The sequence below is a fragment of the Gopherus flavomarginatus genome, chromosome 15 (genome assembly GCF_025201925.1).
Source record: "Gopherus flavomarginatus isolate rGopFla2 chromosome 15, rGopFla2.mat.asm, whole genome shotgun sequence".
Taxonomy (NCBI): domain Eukaryota; kingdom Metazoa; phylum Chordata; order Testudines; family Testudinidae; genus Gopherus; species Gopherus flavomarginatus.
Genome location: NC_066631.1, coordinates 20,089,911 through 20,112,682, shown reverse-complemented (window position 1 = coordinate 20,112,682; position 22,772 = coordinate 20,089,911). Strand labels below are relative to the sequence as shown.

Sequence of the window (22,772 nt, the reverse complement as noted above, 5' to 3'; positions counted from 1 at the left end):
GTGAAGGATTTTGAGTGCTGTCTTAGAGACAGGGTGGAGTGCCTTTTGAAAATTGAGTGCCAAAAGTCTTAACCTTTATTCTCTGAACTAGAAATAGAAATGAATGAATGAAATTAACAGGGACTGAGCAGTGAAACCTGTGTTTATTCTCCTCTTGCCTCCACCCCCAATTAGGCTTATTTCCTATCTTGAGAATCACATTCAGTACATTATCTAAGCTACAGTAAAAACAAAAATGAAAAACTATAGTAGCTGTGGTTTAGTAATATTTAAAGGAAGTCAAAGCTATTATGATGGAAGAGTTAAGTTAGAAATCACTGGTCTTATTACATTTATTCAGAGCTGACAATAAAATGAAGGTAGACACCTTTTTACATGCAAGACACAGTATTGTGAACAGTTCTCTAGTAGAGTCAGATGACTGATATAGTCATTTTTTTGTTATGGATTTTTTGCTTTAACCAAGTTCCATCCATCCTTTCACTGAAAAGATCCTCTCTTTCCACTGATAGCTGCAGGTAGGAGGAATAAACATCGGCATGGAGAAGTGGCTATTCCTCAGTCACTTTTTCACCGAGCGACTCCAAGAATGTTGAAAATGCATCGAAAGGGTAGCCAACAGAAGACCATCCTGCTGAAACAGCAAACATATTTTGCAAAACCTTTGCCTGCTGTTGTCAAACCAGCTGCTGAGGCTGGACGGGCAGCAGCTGGACAAGACAATCCTGAGTGGCTGATCAGTGAAGACTGGGCACTGCTACAAGTAATAAAGTCCTTTTGTTTCATTATTGGGCTTTTTGAGTTTTTTTAATTTTTGCTTTTAACTATAGTTTGTTTATTGGCTCCAGAAATAACTTTTCTCTGACTTTCTCTCTACAAAGTTATTTTCAGTGTCTGTGAAATCTAATTAATTTGGTGACACACCCACACACACAACATTTACTTTACACTTTCTAGTATTAGTAGTGACATCCTGAGTCTTATACCTTCTTCTTTTCCAGGCAGTGAAGCAGTTACTGGAGCGTCCTTCAAATCTTGCCATTATGTCACCAGTGCACACACCCAATTGGGATCTTGTTAGTGACCTTGTTAACTCATACAACCAAGTTTATCGCTCACCAAAACACTGCCAAAATCGATATGAAAATGTTATTATTCCAAGAGAGGAAAGAAAGGTGAGTTTAAATTGAATTGTGCATTTCTTTAACACACTAGGGGCACCAATTTATTCAGTTTGCATTGTAGACTGTACAGCATTTTTCTTGATTTACTGAAAAGTTGCCCTACTGTTCAGCAAGCATATACTGTAAAACTCTGTATACCGTGGTCTATTGGCAAGCATTATACACATTTCTCACAACAGACAATCAATATTGAGTGTGTTTAATATATCACATTAAATAAATTTACAAAGTGTATTCCGCTAGTACTGGACAAAATTTTACATGCCTACTTTGACTGACTAGTTTGAATAAAATACAGTTGTGTAACAGAGAGTACAGAATATATAGATTAACAAAATAAATGATTGTGATTACACCTGATATTAAGGAAGAAATTAAAACATCTGAATTAACGTTCATACTATGGTGTAGATTATAACTTTCCCTTATTGACTGGGTACTTAAATTTGATCCAAGCAATGGTGGTTCAATCTTCACCAAAGCCTGATTCTCTGTCACTGATTAAGGATTGAAACAGACATCCTGGAATAAAATGAGAATAATTTATAGAGAAGAGCAGACTGATTTTAGTGTTTCAGTTAAACAAGTTACAGCACAGTAGTAAATTCTGTTTGAATATGTCTTAATTAGCTCTAAACGAATAATTTATTTTACATTTAGTAGTCAAACCAAAAAATCAGAAAAAAGATTTAGTTTCTAGCCAAAACTAAATTTTCACCTAAATGAAAAAACAAAAAAAAATTTTTTTTGTTTGAGCCAAATGAAATGTTTTAAATGTCAACTCAAATCAGTATTGTCGAAATGAGATGTTGATGTATCCAAATTTTATTTATTTATTTATTTATTAGCTGAAACTATTTGCTGAATTTGACCTGAATTCACAAATAGTTTGAGCTCCCTGTCCCCCAAATGCATTTTTTGGCAAATGTTTACTATTTGCCAAAAATATTTCACTCACCTCTTGCTTTTATACAGAGTAGAGGCAAAAGTGTTAGTGTTAAATAATTTAATTCTTTGGGTCAACTCTAATTGGTGCCTCCTGGATTAGTTGTGGTATCTTTTTGGAAGTGATTTTTTGGACTCAAATTATTATCGGACTTTATCACATACCAACACTGAATCATAAGTGAGGCTCCCTGAAATGTTGTCTGTGCAATTTAGAAGCATTACTGTTAATTGGCTATAACTATAGTGTGCAAAAATAAAACTAAAATACTGTAACAATATCTTCTCTTTTATGACTGATTTTTGAAGGTCATCTAAAGGAGAAAGCAAAAACTAGTTATGAGTGTGGTTTTCAGAGAGAGTTTACACCTGACGATATCAAATAAGACACATGTCAAACTTAATTTTGCACTATATAGTAAACAAGTTAAAATTAAGTTTCTAACTTTCTTTTGTCAATATAAAGGATTTACCTCTTTGCAATCAGGTCAGGGAGATAATCCAGTGATTATTATATGATTATTATAACCTTAACAGTTAAGAAAAGTTGAGTTACGAGAGAGACAGACAGACAATGCACACACCTATTATTATAAAAACATTTCTTGAGTCCTTAGAGTGAGAGATGAACCACAGATATGAGCTTATTATTTATGCAAATATGTTTCTGTCCCCAGAAAAAGAGAGAAACACGGTCTGATCATTGGAAAAAAAACTCATCTGTGTTATTCCTTGCTCTGACACTGATTTGATGAATAACCTTACACAAGTCACTTCATGTCTTTGACTCAGTTTTTTATCTATAAAGTTAGGAAATTACATGGTGTTTTCAGGTTTAACTGACATTTCCAAAATTCCCTGATGGTGAAAAACACTATAGAAGTGACTATTTAATAACTGATTAGTTTGTAAACTTTAAACAAAAATGACCAGGCAGTTATTTCTTTTTAGTATCTTCAAGTGGCAAAAAATTGAATTAGAATGTGTCAGTCCATTTTAATGTAAACATATATTTTTTGAGATATTACAGTGGTGACTTACGGCATTTATCATCTGATGCTATTTTTATTTCAGAACATCAGTAGTCACCCTGTTTGTACCAGGCAAATCTATGCTGAAGATCAGAATGCTGCACACACCCAACTTTACATGAGTCGCTTTGATTTAATGAAAAAGATAGCAAGAAAAAGAAGTCCCTCAGTTAAATCTCTGTATGTTTACTTAAAGCCCATATCATTTACATGTTTTAAATCTGATAAAAATGATGTTGAGAGTGTGTGTGTGTGTGTATGTGTGTCAGAGAGAGATGCAAACACACAGACAATTCCATTATACTTGTCAAAGGTGTTCTGATTCCACAGATATTCTTGTGAATTTCAGTTTTGGCATGATCACCTTCCTGAAGAATCCAAATCATGCTTCAGTACTTGCAGTACTCACATTACTTGTTGTAATGTCTCAATTGCACCGCCAGCTAGCTGTATGAATAGTGAGATGGGCATGTCCCACTGATCAGTTATCTTCCTTATGCCCCTCTTAATCCCAGCAATACGGCTACCATCCTTTTGAGTAATGAGAACTTCATAAAACTCTGCAACTATGGTCCAACCTTAAGAGTGACTCTTTAAAAATGGCATAGTGAAATTCATTGATTTGTCCATTTTTTAGAACCAACAACCTGCTAACTTACAATAAGCTTTTAGAGCCAAACTGGGTTCTTTACATGTCATGCATCATATCCAGTAAGAAGGTCTGCAGATTAAATTGTGCCCTCTACTACACCTGTGCCATCCCATTGTGGTATAATGGGGGTTGCTGTAACCTTACTGAGGCCAAAATCTGAACTATGGGGTACAACAGGTATAACTGAGGACAATGTAGAACAACAGTAAAAGGGGGAGTTGGAAGTTTTGTTAGATGGGTCAGGACCACTGGGTCTTTTGGCACATGCAGAGGTATGAGAGGCAATTTTAAGACTGTGGGATAAGCACTATAGTTTTGTTCAGCTAAAATGATCAGCAGTGAAATAGCTGACAGTTTAAACATCAACACAGTTATCTTCATATTTAAATGTTATTGATATAAACTGAGCACTTCACACATCTAGCTACTCTGAAAAGGATAACTAGCCATCAGAACTAGCCAGGCAGGGACTGGAGTGCATGTTGCATCTGTTGAAAGGGTGGCAGAACTGCTGTGGGTGTGCAGTGTGTTTTGGGTCAGACAGAACTCCTTCCAAGGATTTCCAGTACAACAGGGTGCCTCTGCACACACTATAGCATGACTGTTACTTGAGAGCCACAATCCTACAACTTCTGCTCATCAAGAGAGGAGGAGGTCTCAATTGCTGTAAAACAAGATTATTGGAGAAACCTCATTGTTCCATCCAGGCTGTATTTTGGCAACCTGGATCAATTATATTTAGGACATCCAGAAACAATGACTGCTTTTCACTTTTATGTTTGATAGGAAGGGAGAGTGGGAAGATGATGGGCAAGATATAGATCAGGATTAGAGTGTAAATCTGAACTCCAGTCCTTATCTAGTTTGCTGTCGTCGCTTTTGAACCTTGTAGACATCAAACAAAGGCCTAATCTTCACACACATGCACCAGTTTAACTAAAGGTGTGATTTTAAAAAAATCAGTTTAATTAAATCAATGTAACTTTGTGTATGGACACTCTTAAGGCATGTCTAGACAAACAGTGTGTGTCAAGCTGGTGTGTAAATCTATATTGCTCCAGCCTGCTGTGCACTGACCGCTTGGTCGCTGCACTCTAGATGATTCCTAGTACATTTCACCTATTGCTGTTTCAAACCACGTTATATAAAGGGCACCAGGGAACATCTAGCATCCATCAATAGGATAAGCAGCAGGGTCACACCAAGAGCTAGGCCTGGTCTCCACTAAAGAGTTAGGTTGACCCAGCTGCGTTGCTCAGAGTTGTGAAAAATCCACACCCCTGAGCTGTGTAGTTAAACTGACCTAGACCCTGCTGTAGCCAGCGCTAGCTTGACAGAAGAATTTTTCCATCAATTTAGCTACAGCCTCTCTGGGAGAGTGGGGTGGATTACTTTTGCTGATGGGAGAATCCTTCCCGTTAGGATCAGTAATGTATACGCTGAAGCACAACAGTGCACTTCAGTGCAACTGCTATGCCGCTCTAGGGTTTCAAGTGTAGACAAGCCTTTAGTGTGCAACAGGCTAGCATGCTGTAGTTTTACACCCCAGCTTGCAGCACACTAACTGTTCATCTAGACAAGCTCCTATGTAGATTTAAACCTCTTTTATATATGTTCAGGGCAAGGTAAACCGATGTAACCAGTTTTAAACCAATAGAGCAGTGGTGCCCAAACTTTTCAGGGTAATCCCCCCCTTACCCATGTCTGTGTCCCCCCAAAACCAGGAGGAGGGGAACATGGATGGGGTAAAGGGGCCGCAGCTGGGGGTGAGTCTGAGGCCAGGAGTGGGGCCGGGGCCAGATGCAGAGCCGCAGTCGGGGGCCATTGCTGGGATGGGGCCAGAGCTTAGAGTGGAGCAGGGCTGGGTGGTGCTCCCTCTCCACCCGTTGTGGGGGGTGGCCTAGCCCCATCCTCCACATCTCCCCCAAACATTCCTCTGGGCCCCCCTACAGGGGCACACCCCACAGTTTGGGGGCCTCTGCAATAGAGTATGTCTACTTGTGTTTGCACTGCTTTAACTAAACTTGTGCAAGTGTGCAGATAACCCCAAAGTCTAGGGCCCAAAAATTATAGAATTAAGTAATAAAGGGAGAGAGGATGTAATTCTCAGTTCTCAAATCTTTTCTTATTCACAAGCTATTAGTTATGATGCAAGATTTTCTGTTCTTGGACGTTTTTATAGAACCTTTCAAAAATCAACTATTTAAACTATATCATATTTACTTCCAGTAGAAATAACGGTGACAAGCCATCCTCCAGGATTCAGGCTGCATTCTGCTGTACAGTGTCTATGTCAAAAGAGCAAAAGGTACATTCGCTCTCTCTAGAAGTTTACTTTATTGTGTAATGTCGTCATATTCGTTACGTATGTATTATCTGTACAAGTAACATTTAAATGGGTTGAGGAAAATTAATATTTTTCATGGACGTTTCAAAATCATTCTATATCAGTGTAGAGTATTTAAACCCCATTTGCCAGTACATCAAAGCTATCAGCATTTCTTCTACCTATGTAAATTCCAGATCCATTTCTTTTTCAGACTTTGTGGCTTTTAAAATGTCCGCAAAATGATACCAGATCAGAAGCAGAAAGGCACCTTGTTGTATTGCAATATTTTTATGAAGTCATTCATACTCCTCTGACCCAATTTTTGGTACATACAGCTAATGGCCCATTTCAGGATACATCTTTTGCAGGCTTTAGCAGGAAAAAACAGGATTTTTACAGTGAAGAGCTGTAACAAATAAATAACACTATAATGCAAAAGAAAAAAAGGTAGCAACAATTAATATTCCCCCCCACCCCCCGCCTCCTATTGTTTTAGGCTTTGACTGAACAGCAGACAGGCCCACAGCTGTGTGCTTGCCAGCTCTAAATTCAGCAGCTAGCTATACAGGAAGCAGAAGCCCAGCTTCAGCCACAGTCAGTAAAGACTGTGATAGCCAACCTGGCAGGATTAATTAAAAAGCTGAAATTTCGATATTTCCACTAAATATTTATATGTGCAGAAATATGTATTCTTCTAGGTCCTGGTCCTACAACTGGATTAGCAAGCCTTGATCCCCGTGGCCTTAGAGTTCAATTAACTTCAGTGAAGCGCCACATAACTGCAGGAGTCTGTGCTAGCAAATCTGATTGCAGGATTGGGCCCTTTGTGTGGTGTTGCATGAGCAGGTTGGGCGAGAAAGGTGCTTTTGTCTTCACTTAAACTGAGAAAGCTGATGATGCTCTAAACTCAGATCAAATCAGTTAGATGTGCAGATGTGCCTACTGGACCATCCAGTCTAGTCCCTTGTGAGGTTTTAATCTCCACCAATCAGGGATACATCCAACATGATTGGAAAAGAGAGAAAGTCAATGAAACACTAATGTTAATTTAAAAACATGTACTTTATAAAACCCTTTAAATTTAGTTATTAGACACAGACCATGAACAGTACTCTTTAAGTGAAAATCTCAAATCTATGAAACAGTTTGGAAGCAATCCATTCTTACTGTGTGTATAGCAATATCATTTTGAAAAAGCTTTGAAATGCTCAGCTAATTGTTCGCAGCCTATCGGAGTACACAGTCTTGAATCTCTAAAATCCCCACGATTGGAAATGGTGTTCATTCTTTTAGTTAACGTTTGGCAGGGTCAGTCACAGGCCACCTGCACTAGAAAATTAACATTGAAAATTCTAATAAATATTGTCCTTCGCTTCTGAACTCTCAAATATTACAGGCGTACTGTTCAAGGATGTAAATTGGTGTCAAATAATGAATATGGACAAGATTCCTGTGTCTTTATCCTAGGCTATATTTTATTATATGGAAAATGTCATTCAGCACAAAGAACAGATCAAATGTACTTATTTATTAATTCATTCATACTTGTTCACTGTGTCTATCTCAGGCTCTTGTCAAACATCATGCGTTGTATTGTATATTTTAAAAAACACCTTATATTCTAGAATGAATTGACCGTGATACTTCGTTACTTTGTATAACACTTTCTAGGCTTCAGGAGGTACAAGTACAGCTGAGGTGGTACTTGGGCAGCAACAAACAGCTGCAGTACCCACTGCTCCAAGAGAATTAGTGACTGTAATATCTACTCACAGTTCTCAAGCAGGAATGTCTGTGGCAGCATCATCAATACTAACCACCGGTCTCACAACATGGCAGACCCAAACGCCATTAATGGCTCAGGTTATGTCAGGTAACCTGTTTTTTTCCACTTTTTATTTCATATTTTGCTGCTAAAAATAAAACCGCTAGAAACTTGCATTGTAAGTGTTAGTCATTTGGAAATTAATAAGTAAAAGAAGATGGGAGGTGAAGAATGTCAGTTTACATTCTGATGAGAGATTGTCTTCTATATTTTTCTTTTTACAGCCAAGCCAACAGGAGTTCAGCTTTCTACTAAAACAGTCACACCTGTCCATTTCCAGCTTCCTGGGCAGCAGGACACAGAAGCAGTTGAAGTGCAAGTCCCAAGGATTCAGTCCCAGGTACACACTTTGGGTACATCTTGACTACAAGCTAGGAGTGCTATTCCTGGGCTTGTACACATACTCATGAGCTCTCACTGAGCTAGTGAATGTAAATAGCAGTGTAGCTGCAGTAGCACTGGTAGCAGCAGTGGAAATACAGCTTAGCTGTGATGAGTGCAACCTACTAGATTTGTGCTAGACATATAGTACACTGCTATATATACACCATCTCTCATTCACCTAGTGCAAGTGTGAGTGCGTGTACACGAGTAGGGGAATCAGGCCCTTAGCTTGTGTAGATGTAGCCTTAATCTCCAGTCCAAATAAAAAGTGTAGGAAAGCTCTCACAAGGAAGGAGTGTTTTAAGAAAAACATTGGGGGTAGCCGTGTTAGTCTGTATCCACAAAAACAACAAGGAGTCTGGTGGCACCTTAAAGACTAACAGATTTATTTGGACATAAGCGTTCGTGGTGCTCATGAAAGCTTATGCCCAAATAAATCTGTTAGTCTTTAAGGTGCCACCAGACTCCTTGTTGTTTTTTAGAAAAACATGTCTCCAGCCCTTTTCTTAGGGTACGTCCAGACTACGCGCCATATCGGCAAGTAGCGATCGATTTTTCGGGGATCGCTATATTGTGTCTCATCTAGACGCGATATATCAATCCCCGAATGCACTCCCGTCGACTCCGGAACTCCACCGGAGCGAGCGGCGGTAGTGGAGTCGACACGGGGAGCCGCGGACATCGATCCCACGCTGCGAGGACCCGAGGTAAATCAATCTAAGATACTTTGACTTCAGCTACGCTATTCACGTAGCTGAAGTTGCATATCTTAGATCGATACCAGCCCCCCCAGTGTAGACCAGCCCTTAGTATTTCTTCACCAACAGAAAAGGAATTGGGGGGAGGGGGAGAATTTTTGTTGTACTGTTTATATGGTTTTAAACCACGACCATTTATGCCAGTTTGGTGCTTCTGGTGACCAGATTTTCAAGACCTCCCCCCCACTGTGAATGGCTTGCCAATTACAGAACCAGTTTCTCCTCTCTTGGTTTTCACACCTCAACTGCTAGAACAGGGCCTCATCCTCCCTGATTGAACTGACCTCGTTATCTCTAGCTTGCTTGCTAGCACACATATATATACCTGCCCCTGGATATTTCCATTACATGCATCTGAGGAAGTGGGTATTCACCCACGAAAGCTCATGCTCCAAAACCTCTGTTAGTCTATAAGGTGCCACAGGATTCTTTGCTGCTCCCCCCACATCGTGATTTTGCCTGAAAGGAGGTTTTGTTCTTCCCTGACTGAGCTTCTGAGAATGCCCATTGATTATTTTAATCTGCCCTCCTTTGCCTGCTTTCATGATGTGTCTACATAATGAACGTGATGCTTCTAAGTTTATCAACATTTCTTCCTACTTAGTCTGAAGGTTCACTGTTGACTGGCATTACACACTTTCTTTCAGTAAGTCCTCTGCTGTTCAGAAAATGTAGATGTACAGTGAAGATGTACAGTGTTTCAGTATAGCTCATTAAGTGTGCTCTAATGGTTGGAACAGGAGACAGATGCCCAGATTCCTTAGGTTCTCTTTGTAACTCAGCCCCTCACTGTGATATCTGGGGCAAGTCACCATAGCAATTTAGAATCTCAGTTTACCCATCCATGGCATGAGGATATTATTACTTATTTACCTTTAAGCAAGTGTACGTGAGTATTAACTGTAAAGAGCTTTGAGAACTTCTGATGGAAGGCACTATAGATGTGCAAAGTATTTTTTATTATTAACAAATTAAATAGGATATAGAACAATAATTGAATGAAATCTTTATCTCAGAACCTGGAAAGCTTTGCACAAATCATATATGCAGCAGAAATAATAATAATAAAAAAAGTTAAATGTTGTTAATACTAAAGAAACAACTAATCATCTTATGGAATAGAAATTGCAATTGACTCTAGCAGCTCACTGCAGTCACAACATTTGGGCCTGGAGCAGCCCTCACTGTTACCATGACTGGCACCACTGTTTCAAACCTCAAGTGTACCATTTTTTTTTTTTTTAAAAAAGGTCCCAAGCACAACAGAGCTAGGTGTAAAATTATTCCAGTGGATTAGATATAACTTGTATATTCAGTTTCTGAACATATAATTGTCATGTTGCAAAGATCTAATGAAAAACCACTAACCTTCTTTGTCTGTACCTGATCCTGATTCCTTACTGCTTAGACTCTTGTTTCTGCTTCCCAGCTTCAAGCACAAGGACAGATCCAGGTCCAAATACCTCAGGCAGCACAAGTTCCTCAGGAAAATCTTCCAGTGGTGTCTGTTTTACCACCAATTGTACCATTTGCAGGAGTTGAAACGCTCCCTTTTACTGAGATCTCTGTCACTGAGATTAGCGTTGCCACTGGGCATCCACAGAAAGCAGCAGGTACAAAGAAATCTCACTCAGAGGCAATCTTATAAATTTATTCCAATTTATTAAATTAATTGGACTTCAGAACCACTTTGACACTTAAATTTTAAAGGTTTTTAAATGAGGTTACTAAATTTATAGCATAGACTAATATTTTTCCTACTTTTTGGGTGCTTTTAGAAGACTTATTGAAAGCACCCTTCTAAACAATATATTTGGTTGCAACATTACTTTGTAACTTGTAGTAATATCCATGATGCACAATAATTGATTCTTTCCATTTATTTTTATATGTCTAGAATGTGTCTAATTTTGAATACTGGAATTTGTAGGCAAGACTAGAAAAATGTCCTGTTTGCCGTTGGAAGTGGACTTTTGTTAAATCCTCTCTGAAACTAAATTTTATATCACAATGTATATGGTTAGATAGAAATATAATTTGAACAGTTAGACATTTTTACGATATTCTTAGAGGAAATGTGTTACATTCTGAATACTAACATTTGCACCTTATTTTACTGCTGATTTGCAGGAGCCCAGACATTAGATGTACATGTCCATCAGTTTCCAAAACTTGCACATCAAGTAACTCAGCAACAGAGCCATTCATTCCCAGATTGTTCAAGGCCAAGCGACTGTGTAGAAAAGGTAAGCAGCTTTGTTTGCTGTCTCATTCAAATGATATATGCTTTTTGGTGGTGTTTTGACAGTTTTGCATGACTACTTTTTTTTCCTCATCGGTAGGCCAGATACTAGAGATGATCTTCTCCTTTAAGTGACCTGCCAAGGATTTTTAAAAAACTGGGTTTTCCAAGGTTCTGCTGTCAGCACTGCCACTGATCAGTTCTGTAACCTGGAGCAAATCAATCTTTCTATGAGTATCTTCCTATCTGTAAAATGAAAGCACTACTCACTTCACAGGCATTTTCTGAGAAATAATGTTTGTAAGGTGATTTTTTAAATCCCCGGATAGGTGCTACATAAGGGCAAAATATTATCTTTATTAACGCCAGGAATCTTAGTCTCATTTCTCTCATTTTATAAATGGCAAAACTAATTACTGAGAAATTAAGTGATCTGCCCAAAACCACACAGTATCACGTTTTGGAATAGCATTTCATTCTCCTGACTTCCGGTCATGTTCTTGGTCTCAGGCTTCTCCAGAGTTTCTGCCATTTCTTACTTTTGTTTCACATTTTTGACTATGTAAAATGTACAATCAGCTAGTAACTTATCTTCATCTATAATTTAGGTTCAGGCTCAGTCACAGACTGCAGTAGTGTCCCAGTCACCACCTGCTGGTCACCATGCCTGAATGATTTCTGCAGCAATGGCTACAGCTCAGGTGATACCCCAGTCAATAGAGGAACAGGTCCTGACAATAGTCCCGCTCCAAACACTGACTCCAGGTGTACAGAACTCAGCAGCCTCAACCAAAATTAGCAAGTAAAAGTACACATGAGGTTACCTACTTTCATACTGTGAAAGCATCTATGAAACCGTGCTGAACTAATGATTACATTAGAATAAGCAGAAAAGTACAGTATATTGTTTGCTAAACTATGACAATAAAATCTGCAGGTTGTCCACATTTTATTTTCCAAATGAAGACTGAGCTCTTGCATTTATGTCTGTAAAAAAGTGAAGTTATTACTGAAATCTGAAAAAAGAAATCTATTCAACATTGAAAATATATTAATTGTAATGCACAGATAAAAGGTCTGTTAAAATGAAATACTTTCTGCTGACAGAAAATGACTATCCTTCTGTACCGAAGCAGTGAATGACTAAATTACAGAGACAGAGGTGTAATCAACATGTTCATCATTGTGCTAGGCTATTGTCTCCAGAGCAATATTGAATAATAGCCAGTTATTCTTTAAACAGAACTACATTTTACTAGTGGAGCCTTGCACTAAATGGAATGCGTAACAATGAAAACTGCTGACTTTTTTGTTAGATCTACTATAACTGAATAGCTGTCCTGTTAGGTGTATGGAAACAAATGCAAACTGTAAATTTTTAGATGAATCTTTAGCACTGTAAAGTAGGAATTCAGTGAACACTGACCTACTGCCTAAACTGAGTGTAAGTTGAACAATAAAGTGTCTTTTCTTTTCATATTAATTGCTTTCTTTCTGTCCTGTTCCTCTGTGCATGTCCAGGGGTGAAAGTAACTTAAAGGACTTACCGGTAAGCCGGAGTCCTGAGTAGGGGGATGGCCTCAACCAGAAGAGGGGATTTAAAGGCCCTAGGGCTCCGGCCGCTGCTACCTGTAGTGGCAGCAGGACTTGGGAGGTGCTTCAAAGGGCCCGGGGCTCCCCACAGTGGCAGGCGCACTGTGCCCTTTAAATCCCCACCTGAGCCTGGCTCTGGCAGCGCTTTAAAGGGCCCAGAGCTCCTGCCACTGCGGGGACCCCTGGGCCCTTTAAAGTGCCACCCGAGCCACGCTGCAGGAGCTCCGGCAGCACCTTAAAGGGCCCGGGGCTCCCCACAGCGGCTGGAGTCCCAGGCCTTTTAAATCCCCGCTGGAGCCCTGCTGCTGCCACCAGTGGTTGGCATATCTCAGGATTGAGCCCCACGAGTCAGCTGTTTAACTTGGCCAAAAAATTGCTCAGAATCAAAATGTAGAATAAAAAAATCACAACCCACGTGCAAATTTCAGCTCCACTTCTCTGAATCCCAGACGTAAATTTATTTTATTCCAGCTTGCTACTAGACATAAGCAGCTGACTACTAGAACGTAATGGCACAGCTAGTGAAATGGATATTGGAATTTTGAAGTATCAGAGGGGTAGCCATGTTAGTCTGGATCTGTAAAAGCAGCAAAGAGTCCTGTGGCACCGTATAGACTAACAGACGTATTGGACCATGAGCTTTCTGGGTGAATACCTACTTTGTTGGATGCATGTGACATGCATCTGAGGAAGTGGGTATTCACCCATGAAAGCTCATGCTCCAATACATCTGTTAGTCTATACGGTGCCACGGGACTCTTTGCTGGAATTTTGAAGTAAAGCAGGTTGTCTGTATGATCATTTGCACGCTCTTTTGGCCCTCAGCTATTCCACAGCATTGCTGGTGAGGGCTTAAAGTCTAGGAGAGTTTATGGGTGCACAGTTTTTTTGTGCAAATTTCCAAACCAGATTGTTAGCACGGTTGCTAAAAGTGAAGACCTATCACCACGTATTCTATTATGAGATTAACGATGCAAAAAATAAAGGTTACCCAAAGAAAGCTTCTTAACTGCTTGCTTTCTTTCTAAAATGAGGAAATTATGCTAGCCCTTAAAAAGGAATTAATTTACCATTCTGAAGTTCTCTAACTGCAATTGGCTGTTGAAAGTGGCAACAACTACACAAATGCATATTAAGCACTTCCCAAAGGATTTATCACAACAAATCATAACGCACCTTTTGTCTATCTAAATACATCTATACTGAAGACAGTAATTTCTCAAATGGTACATTCACTCTATTCACAACTCCAGTGCTCTAAGGGATTCCTCCTTTCTCCCCTTTTTTTTTTTTTTTTAATAGAAAGCCATACCCCTTTCAATAAGGCACAGGAAAGTGAACACAAAACGATACTGAAATATCGACGGAGCAGGGCGGAGGGGAGCTCGGCACCCCCGGCGGGGACCCACTTACCCCAGGAGCCGGGGCCGCACTTTCCATTCCCCCCTCCTAGGAAGCTGGGGACCGTCACCGGGCGTGGGGGCGTGCGGGGGGGACGACACATCCGCTACGTTGCCCCTTACCCCAGCGCAATCCTGCTGCTCCCGCTGTCTGGTTCGAGCCATTGCGCATACTCAGTGAGGGAGTCGGTACAGGAACGGAATTCGCGGTTTGTCTCCTATCAGCGCCCGTAGCGGATGTGTCTCTCTCCCCCCCTCCCCGGTGACGGTCCCCAGCTTCCTGTGAGGAGGGAATGGAAAGTGCGGCCCCGGCTCCTGGGGTAAGTGGGTTCCCACCGGGGGTGCCGGAGCGGGGGGTGCCGGGCTCTCCTCCGCCCTGCTCCGTCCGCAGAGCCGAGCAGGCCCGAGGCCTGGCCCTGGCTCCGGGGCACCCGTCCCACGCGCGGGGGGAGACTACGGAGCGGGCCTTGGTCTCTGCTCCCCTCCGCGCAGCGCAGCGCAGCGGGCACCCAGGAGCCTGCCCCGCCGCGGGGGACCGGGGAGGAGGGTTACTGGGAATTGCCGTGGCCGTTAGGAGTTAAGTGCAAAGGGAAATTCACCCCCCCACACACTCCGCCCATGGCTCCCCGCTGAGCAGCATCCTCCCGCTTTGCACTGGCGGCGGCTGCTGCTGCGAGCGCTGTGATTGAAGCGGGGGGCGTGTGTACCCACTCGCCTGCTCTGCTCTGCTCGGGGACGTCCAGGACCGATCTCTACAGACACATCTTGGGTTTTGGACGGGCGTGGGGCCGCATGCAACCTGTTAAAATTAGGAGTTTTGAACAATCAGGATTCACTTGCCCAAAGTAATTCATGTTACAGGAGCACCGCTAATGCACATACTTCAAAGGGAAATCGCCCTTCCCGCTTTCCAGCCAGGAGGTTAATAGTGGGGTGTGCTGATGAGGTCTCATTATCAAGGGTTGAGTATGCATTTTCAGTTATTTGTAGATTACCATACATGATTAGTGTTTGACAGACAAATTAATATAACAACTCCTTGTTCCTAGGAGTTTAGATTTAAAATAGCCAGCAGCCATGACAAGAAATGGGGAGTGAAGAGGTATGGCATACTATAGACGCACATATTTGTGTGCAGTGAAGTATTAGAAATGGAACTGCAGTTTTCAAAATAAATGAGCAAGGTAGGTTTTTTAAAATATTAGCTTTCTTTTGATTCTCCTGCTTGTTTGCAGTCCCCAGTCTTGGGTGATCGGTCTCCGGTCTCCCTGTCAGTGCACATTAGTGAGATTGTACTACACTAGAATGCCAAATAACTTGAAAACCAGAACATTTTTCACTTTAGATATTGTTGTTGAGCCAAAACATATGTTTTAAAAATGCAGGCTACATTTCTTGTGGATATTCCACAGCAAATGGAAGGAGAAAGCAGTCTTTTTAACTTTGATCTCAGCTTTGTTGGTCAAAAGAGGAACGTATCACTCATAATACCATCTTGGTATGAGTTATTCCAGAATGTCTTACTTGGCTAGAGAAGTGTATCAGAGGTTTAGATAGTAAATATATTTGTGGTGTTTGTATTTCAGACCATCCATATTTTGAATAATTGCATGAAGGTTACTGTTTTAATTAACTATAAAGGTAGAATGTGTTCCTAATTTTGAGGCACAAAAACTTCTAAATTCTTACTCAAATGTATATCTTCTAACATTCAGTTACCAAAAAAATCTTTACCTTCACTAAATTTCTGTTTTTATGTATTTCTTTAGAATTTACTTTAAAAAACAAAAAAGGTGAAAATGCACCATGGCAACGGTCCTCAGAATGCTCAGCGTCAGCTCCAGAGGTCCAGATCCTTCACAGGTAGTGAGGGAGAAGAGCAGCAGACAAACTTACCGCAATCCCCTGCAACTTCATTTGCTCCTTCTGCAAGCCCATCTGCACCACAGTCACCCAGTTACCAAATACAGCAATTTATAATGAGTAGAAGTCCAGTAGCTGGGCAGAATGTGAACATCACACTGCAGAATGTTGGACCAGTAGCATCAGGAAACCAACAGATAACACTTACCCCTTTGCCAATACCAAATCCAGCATCACCAAATTTTCAGTTTAGCCCTCAGCAAAGGAGGTTTGAGCATGGATCTCCATCGTATATTCAAGTTACTTCACCATTGCCCCAGCAGGTTCAGTCTCAAAGCCCTACGCAACCCAGTCCTGTACCAGTGCAGTCACTACCAAATGTTCGGGCAGGCACTCCAGGTTCTGGCTTGGGTATGTGCAGCCAGAGCCCTACTAGAGGATTTGTAGATGCTAGTTTGCTTGTGCGACAGATCAGTCTGAGCCCTTCAAATGGTGGACACTTTGTATATCAAGAAGGATCTGGAATTGCACAAATTGCTCAAGGAACTACAGCACAGGTACAAATTCCATCTTCTGGGGCACCTGCAACTGTACGAGAACGCAGGCTTTCACAACCTCATTCGCAGACTGGTGGCACCATTCATCATCTTGGACCTCAAAGTCCTGTAGCTAGTGGAGCAAATATGCAACCCTTGACTAGCCCAGGTCATATTACAACTACTAGCTTGCCACCGCAAATCAGCAATATTATTCAAGGGCAGCTCATGCAGCAGCAGCAAGCACTTCAAGGGCAGCAGTTGAGCAGACCCATAGGATTTGATAGGGCTTCTGGTGGATTAATAGCTGGAGTTGGAGGACCACCTGCTTTTGGAATGACATCACCACCCCCTCCTACAAGCCCTTCACGAGCTACTGTACCACAGGGTCTGTCTAATCTTCCTCTTACTCCTACAGTAAGTACAGGACTGAAAAAACAACCTAAAAAATTGGAGGAGATTCCACCTGCCACCCAAGAAGCTGCTCAGATGAGAAAGCAGTGTTTGGATCATCATCACAAACAGATGGAGATTCTGAGGGAGACTTTTAAGGAATATTTGATTGAACTGTTTTTCTTGCAACATCTTCAAGGGAATATGATGGACTTCTTAGCTTTTAAGAAGAAACACTGTGTTCCATTACAAGCATACCTTAGGCAAAATGACTTGGACCTTGAGGAGGAGGAAGAGGAAGAACAATCTGAGGTTATCAATGATGAGGTAAGAAATCTATAGTTTAATAGTTTGGAATAAAACACTAAATGAAATTATGGCAATTGGATACTAGAGTATTAGATTATACCTTAAATTATACCTTAGAAATACTTTAAATTTTATTTCTGATTGAAGTAATAGAGCAGACTTTTTAATGATGATTCTGAGTGAATTATAGTTTTGCTATGTGAAGATTAAAACTGCAGGTTGGTTTGAGCATGCAATTGGAAGCATATATTTTAAGAACAGAGGTAATTTAATAGAGGGAAAAAGAATTAGGGCTTTGAAGGAAAATACACTTGTTTACTCACTGATCAAGTTCATGTCAGTATTCAAGCCCCCTCCCCCCCCCAATAGTTAAACTCTATCCTAAACCCACAGAAGATTGGAATTGTTGCTGGAAGCATGTTCGCTTATCAAAAATGATTATGTATCATAGAGTAATTTTAATTTATAAGTTGTTATCATGTAATACCTACACTCAAAAAAATAATGAGATGAAAAACAACTTTAACTTGAGACTTGGCTTTTCTCCAAAGAATTTATAGTTTGTGCATAAAAAAAAAGTTTACGTTTTTAATTAAACAAAATATTAAAGTTCTTTGAATGAATTCCATGCTTAATAATGGCAAGTGACTTGAACCAAATATGGGAACCAAACATGATGTGCAACTTTTCCTGAATAGTTATATCAGTGCATTTTAATTCTGATCTGCGATATCCCCTCTTTTCCATTTTGGTGGCCTAAGCAAAACCTATCTTGAGCAGAGTCTGACAGTTGTCTAGCAAGTAGTTGTGATGTCATGTTTGACACAATGAGTGAATTGATACCGCTTGAAACTCTTAAATACCCTTTTAACAAATTATGTATTGAAAATAGGGAAGGGTACGTATTTGCCAGTTTGCAAAAAGATTCCATTAAAAAAGACTTAAGTATGTTTATAATTTCTATAACAGTTCCATATATCTTCAATGAAAAGTTGATGAACCTTTAAACTAAAGGATTACTAGTGACACCAGCTTTGGTTTGAATTTGCAGGTGGGGCAGAAGTTGTAGCATAATATGTAGCATTTAGTATGTTTGATGGGAGAAGAAATTTAACTGTGACTAAGATCAGAAACTGATAATTTTGAAGAAATAATTTGTTTCTGCACACAGTAGCTTAAATTGTGGTAACAGGATGTCTTTTTTGTTTTTGTTTTTGTTTTTTTTGTAATCTGCAATGGGTGTCCATGAATTATTCCTTGTGGTTTGAAATTTATAGTCAAATTGTTTGCCTGTTCTTGTTGGTCTATTTATTTGTCGCTAGCTGAAATGGCCAGGTATGTTGAGCTCTTTGTACAAATTCAGGGGCAAATCCTCACCTGATAAATTGACATAGGTCCACTGAAGTCACTAGAGCTTTGACAGTGTACACCAGCTGAGGATCTGCCACTCTGTTTTTTTGGGTTCAAGTTTGCTCACTCTTTTTTCAGTTCTAAGGCACAGTTTAATTTATACAGTTACATTTATGTTATGTGAACAGCTAATTGCTCATGAAAGTTGTAATCATTTTAACTATTGTAGGATTTTGCAAATGGTGCCAATAAACTTGTTTGACTGTTCTAACAAATTAAGATAGCTTTTGCAAATCAAGGCACCTTTTGAGTATGTTCTTTCTTTGTATTTTTGGTCTTCCTCTCTTTTATTTCCCCCCCTCTTTATCACCTTCTGCTAAAGTAATGCACCTCATCCCTTGCCTGGAAGGGCTGATCACTTTGGAAATTAATGGGAGAGAGAGTGGTGGCTATGCTCATTGCTTAAATAAATGTTCAGCTCTCTTGAGTTCAGACTGTCTGTCATGCTAATTTGTTGTCAACTAGGAACTGAGATAATTAAATTTAACCCACACTGTTACTTAATCTGGATTTAAGACAGTTTTTCAGTGGTGAGAGTCATTGTAGGTAGTCTGTCCCTCACTCACTCTGTTCTGCTATTAAAAGTGAAACAGAACTATTCAAAAATTGTCTATATTCAAACCAAACTGCACTGATGGTCATTTAGTTATAATCCCCTCTTCAGTGAGGTACCATCAGTACAGTGTAAAAGAAGTGTGTTGATCAGTTTTAAGAACTTTTAAAAAGAAAATGATTCTCCCTTTTTTTTTTCCCCCACCCCAAAATATTTTCTCTCAGGTAAAGGTTGTGACAGGAAAGGATGGGCAGACTGGTACTCCTGTTGCTATAGCAACCCAGCTTCCTCCAAATGTTTCTGCTGCTTTTTCATCCCAGCAGCAACCGTTTCAGGTACTTTTCAATGGTTCTAAAATGTAGTCTCATCCCAGATTTTTTTTCTTCATTCAGATTTGATATTTCTTAGCAGAATTCGTATTTTCCCAAGAGCCCATCCGTTGTCATCTAAAACAAACAAAAATAACTTTAAATCTTGAAACGCATGAATGTTTATTGGGCGTTGAGGAAGTTAAATCTGTCTTGTCTCAAAGTTGCTGGCTTTTTTCATCAACTTTCAGCTTGAATGTTTTTCACTTTGGTTTGTTTGTTGTTTGTTTCCTTAAAGCATTTGGTTTATTTGTGCATTCTGCATAGTAGTAGTTTGGATTTCTCTGTGTGTGGCATTGTAACTGTGGATTTCTTTTCAATTTCTTTTCTTTTCTTCTTGATCGGTTGAAGGTTTTTGTATATGTCTGCAGAAGGTATTATATTTTCTTTTCTTGCTGTAGATTGTATGATGCATTTTTCTGCCAAAAAAACTTCAAAATGAGAGTCATCATAAGTTATCTCACTTAGATTTATCACGGATATCAGGTAGAAGAAATAAAAGTGTTTAGAGGATCCCATTTTAGACAGAAGTTTGTTTTTGGATGGGAGCACATTGAAGAAGGTATCTAAAGAGAGGAATGACATCTATAAAGAGAACTAATTTTATGGGTCAATGGAGATTCACTTTTAACACAGGCTAGCTTGTGTGTACATCACTGCTATCTGCTGGGTATTTCAGACCTACTTCAGTGTATCCAGCTGTTGCCCTCTTGCAATTGGCACACAAAGGATAAGCCCTAATTCTGTAGTTGAAATATTCTTTCAGCTCAAATGCTATGCACTTCTATTTTGGTGAAGATGATCTTTAACGGCAAATTGTACTTGATGGGCTATATATCCCACCTTACCTTACAACTTGTGCAACCCCACTAACTTCATTCAGATTGCCCTGGGGCTTTAAGTGAAGACAGTATTATTGACTGTATTCACAAATATAATTAATACTATGTAAATTTAAAAAAAAATTAAATTGTTTAGCGAAGATGTGCTTGTTTACAGTGCTTTTTAATGTGGCCAGTAATTACGTAGGTTTGAAAAGTTTTTGAAAGTTAGTCATATATCCTCTTTTTTGTTCAATCCATTTAAAATATATGCATTTGAAAACATTCTATCAATTGACTTTGTATAGCACTTTTGGATGTCAGTAATCTCCGACCATACTAATGACATCATATTTTCCATAGGAACTAAGTTACTTGAAAATGAAAATAGCAGACACACTAAAAATATACAAAGTGCTGTTAGTAATCTGATTATTCCCAAGCTTTTAGCAGAAAAACGATAGTACACCTTACATCCTTACATCTTCTCTCTGCTGCTGTTTATAAAACATAATAGGTATCTTGATCAGTTCTGTCATTGAATTTGGAGAGTTGTAAGTACAGTAAGTTAAGATTATTATGGTGGACATCCTGCCTGATAACCATATAGTACCCAGAACTTTTCATTATTTTTAAGAAGATTCAGAACAATTTATTTTCTAGTGCTTGTGGTGTACAGTTGCATTTCATATAAAACATAGTGTTTGCACTCAAAAGCTTATGTTCTAAATTCAGTAAAAACAATGCAAATAAGTTGGAGGCATTCAGATACTAAATATCAGTCCAGAAACCTAAAGCAAATAGACCTGGAAGTCGAAGCCTGGAGCAGTCAGGCACTAGTAGAGGTGAAATACATGGGTTTAAAATGGCCTTTGGAGGAGAAGGGTTGCTTAAGTTGTTGCTCAGAAAGACATTTGGTACAAATAGTGTCTGAGTTGGATATGTTAATTAATTCTGTGCAGTTCTACGGTTGTATAAAAAGTGTACATTGTTTATTATAACACATTATTTGAAACCAGTCCTATTGTACACGTCTAAATTTGTCATACTTTGCCAAACTTAACTGTTTGGGCCAGGTGTCGGCTTCAGACTAACACTTCTTTGACAGTTTTTCATATTGAATGTGGCATAACATTATGATGTATGTTAATATAAATAAAAGTAGTGAATTAAAAAGGAAACAATGAAGGCAGACAGGTAATCCTTAATCATTTGAGTACCATATTGGATGACCATATATGCCATATAGTTCTGGACAGTGTCCACCGTGTTTACCTAAAAATACTTAACTCGAATGAACATCATAATATCATAAACATACCACTAGTGGTCATAAATGTCCATCTGTTATTCCTAGACTTGGACAGGGTCTTCATATGTGAGGCTGAGCAGAATACATGGTACAGTACTTAAGTACAATGGGATGCTATGCATGTAAAATGTGTGTGTGAGTGTTAGTTTATACTGCACAATAGGTCACTAAAGATTTTTGGATACCTACAATTTATTTCAATATCGTTTTGTGTTCACTTTCTTGTGCTTTATTTAAACGGGTATGGCTTTCTATAAAAAAAAAAAAAGGGGAGGGAGGAGAAAGGAGGAATCCCTTAGAGCACTGGAGTTGTGAATAGAGTGAATGTACCATCTGAGAAATTACTGTCTTCAGTATAGATGTATTTAGATAGACAAAAGGTGCGTTATGATTTGTTGTGATAAATCCTTTGGGAAGTGCTTTGTATGCATTTGTGTAGTTGTTGCCACTTTCAACAGCCAATTGCAGTTAGAGAACTTCAGAATGGTAAATTAATTCCTTTTTAAGGGCTAGCATAATTTCCTCATTTTAGAAAGAAAGAAAGTAGTTAAGAGCTTTCTTTGGGTAATCTTTATTTTTTGCATCATTAGTCTCATAATAGAGTACGTGGTGATAGCGCGGTTGCTAAAAGTGAAGACCTAACAATCTGGTTTGGAAATTTGCACAGAAAAACTGTGCACCCATAAACTCTCCTAGACTTTAAGCCCTCACCAGCAATGCTGTGGAATAGCCGAGGGCCAAAAGAGCGTGCAAATGATCATACAGACAACCTGCTTTACTTCAAAATTCCAATATTCGTTTCACTAGCTGTGCCATTGTGTTCTAGTAGTCAGCTGCTTATGACTAGTAGCAAGCTGTAATAAA

At 39.5% G+C, this 22,772-nt stretch overlaps 2 protein-coding genes and 2 long non-coding RNA genes across 11 annotated transcripts in view; 2 read left to right on the top strand and 2 right to left on the bottom strand.

The window, feature by feature from the left end:
- LOC127034589 (E1A-binding protein p400-like) overlaps positions 1-12,833 on the top strand; it is a 60,819-nt gene extending 47,986 nt beyond the window's left edge. The window contains exons 31-39 of the mRNA XM_050923566.1: positions 513-763; positions 1,002-1,175; positions 3,204-3,340; positions 6,042-6,120; positions 7,813-8,014; positions 8,191-8,306; positions 10,538-10,721; positions 11,239-11,354; positions 11,959-12,833. Coding sequence (XP_050779523.1) covers positions 513-763; positions 1,002-1,175; positions 3,204-3,340; positions 6,042-6,120; positions 7,813-8,014; positions 8,191-8,306; positions 10,538-10,721; positions 11,239-11,354; positions 11,959-12,021 — 1,322 coding nt within the window. The 3' untranslated portion in view covers positions 12,022-12,833. The remainder of the gene's footprint in view (positions 1-512; positions 764-1,001; positions 1,176-3,203; positions 3,341-6,041; positions 6,121-7,812; positions 8,015-8,190; positions 8,307-10,537; positions 10,722-11,238; positions 11,355-11,958) is intronic.
- LOC127034592 (uncharacterized) lies at positions 245-10,571 on the bottom strand. The gene is made up of 3 exons (XR_007769431.1): positions 10,477-10,571; positions 987-1,126; positions 245-634 (listed from the first exon to the last, which is right to left on the bottom strand). It is a non-coding gene; the product is annotated as an uncharacterized LOC127034592 (long non-coding RNA).
- LOC127034591 (uncharacterized) lies at positions 10,620-14,450 on the bottom strand. The gene is made up of 3 exons (XR_007769430.1): positions 14,357-14,450; positions 11,216-11,486; positions 10,620-10,697 (listed from the first exon to the last, which is right to left on the bottom strand). It is a non-coding gene; the product is annotated as an uncharacterized LOC127034591 (long non-coding RNA).
- Positions 14,451-14,584: 134 nt separating this feature from the next.
- EP400 (E1A binding protein p400) overlaps positions 14,585-22,772 on the top strand; it is a 65,601-nt gene continuing 57,413 nt past the window's right edge. For 6 of the 8 annotated variants that reach the window (XM_050923434.1, XM_050923431.1, XM_050923433.1 and 3 more), the window contains exons 1-3: positions 14,585-14,663; positions 16,113-17,462; positions 19,632-19,742. In XM_050923434.1, the coding sequence (XP_050779391.1) occupies positions 16,143-17,462; positions 19,632-19,742 (1,431 nt within the window). In that variant the 5' untranslated portion in view covers positions 14,585-14,663; positions 16,113-16,142. Of the gene's footprint in view, positions 14,664-15,392; positions 15,528-16,112; positions 17,463-19,631; positions 19,743-22,772 lie in introns of all 8 variants that reach the window. The other 2 variants (XM_050923428.1, XM_050923432.1) reach the window with 2 other exon arrangements.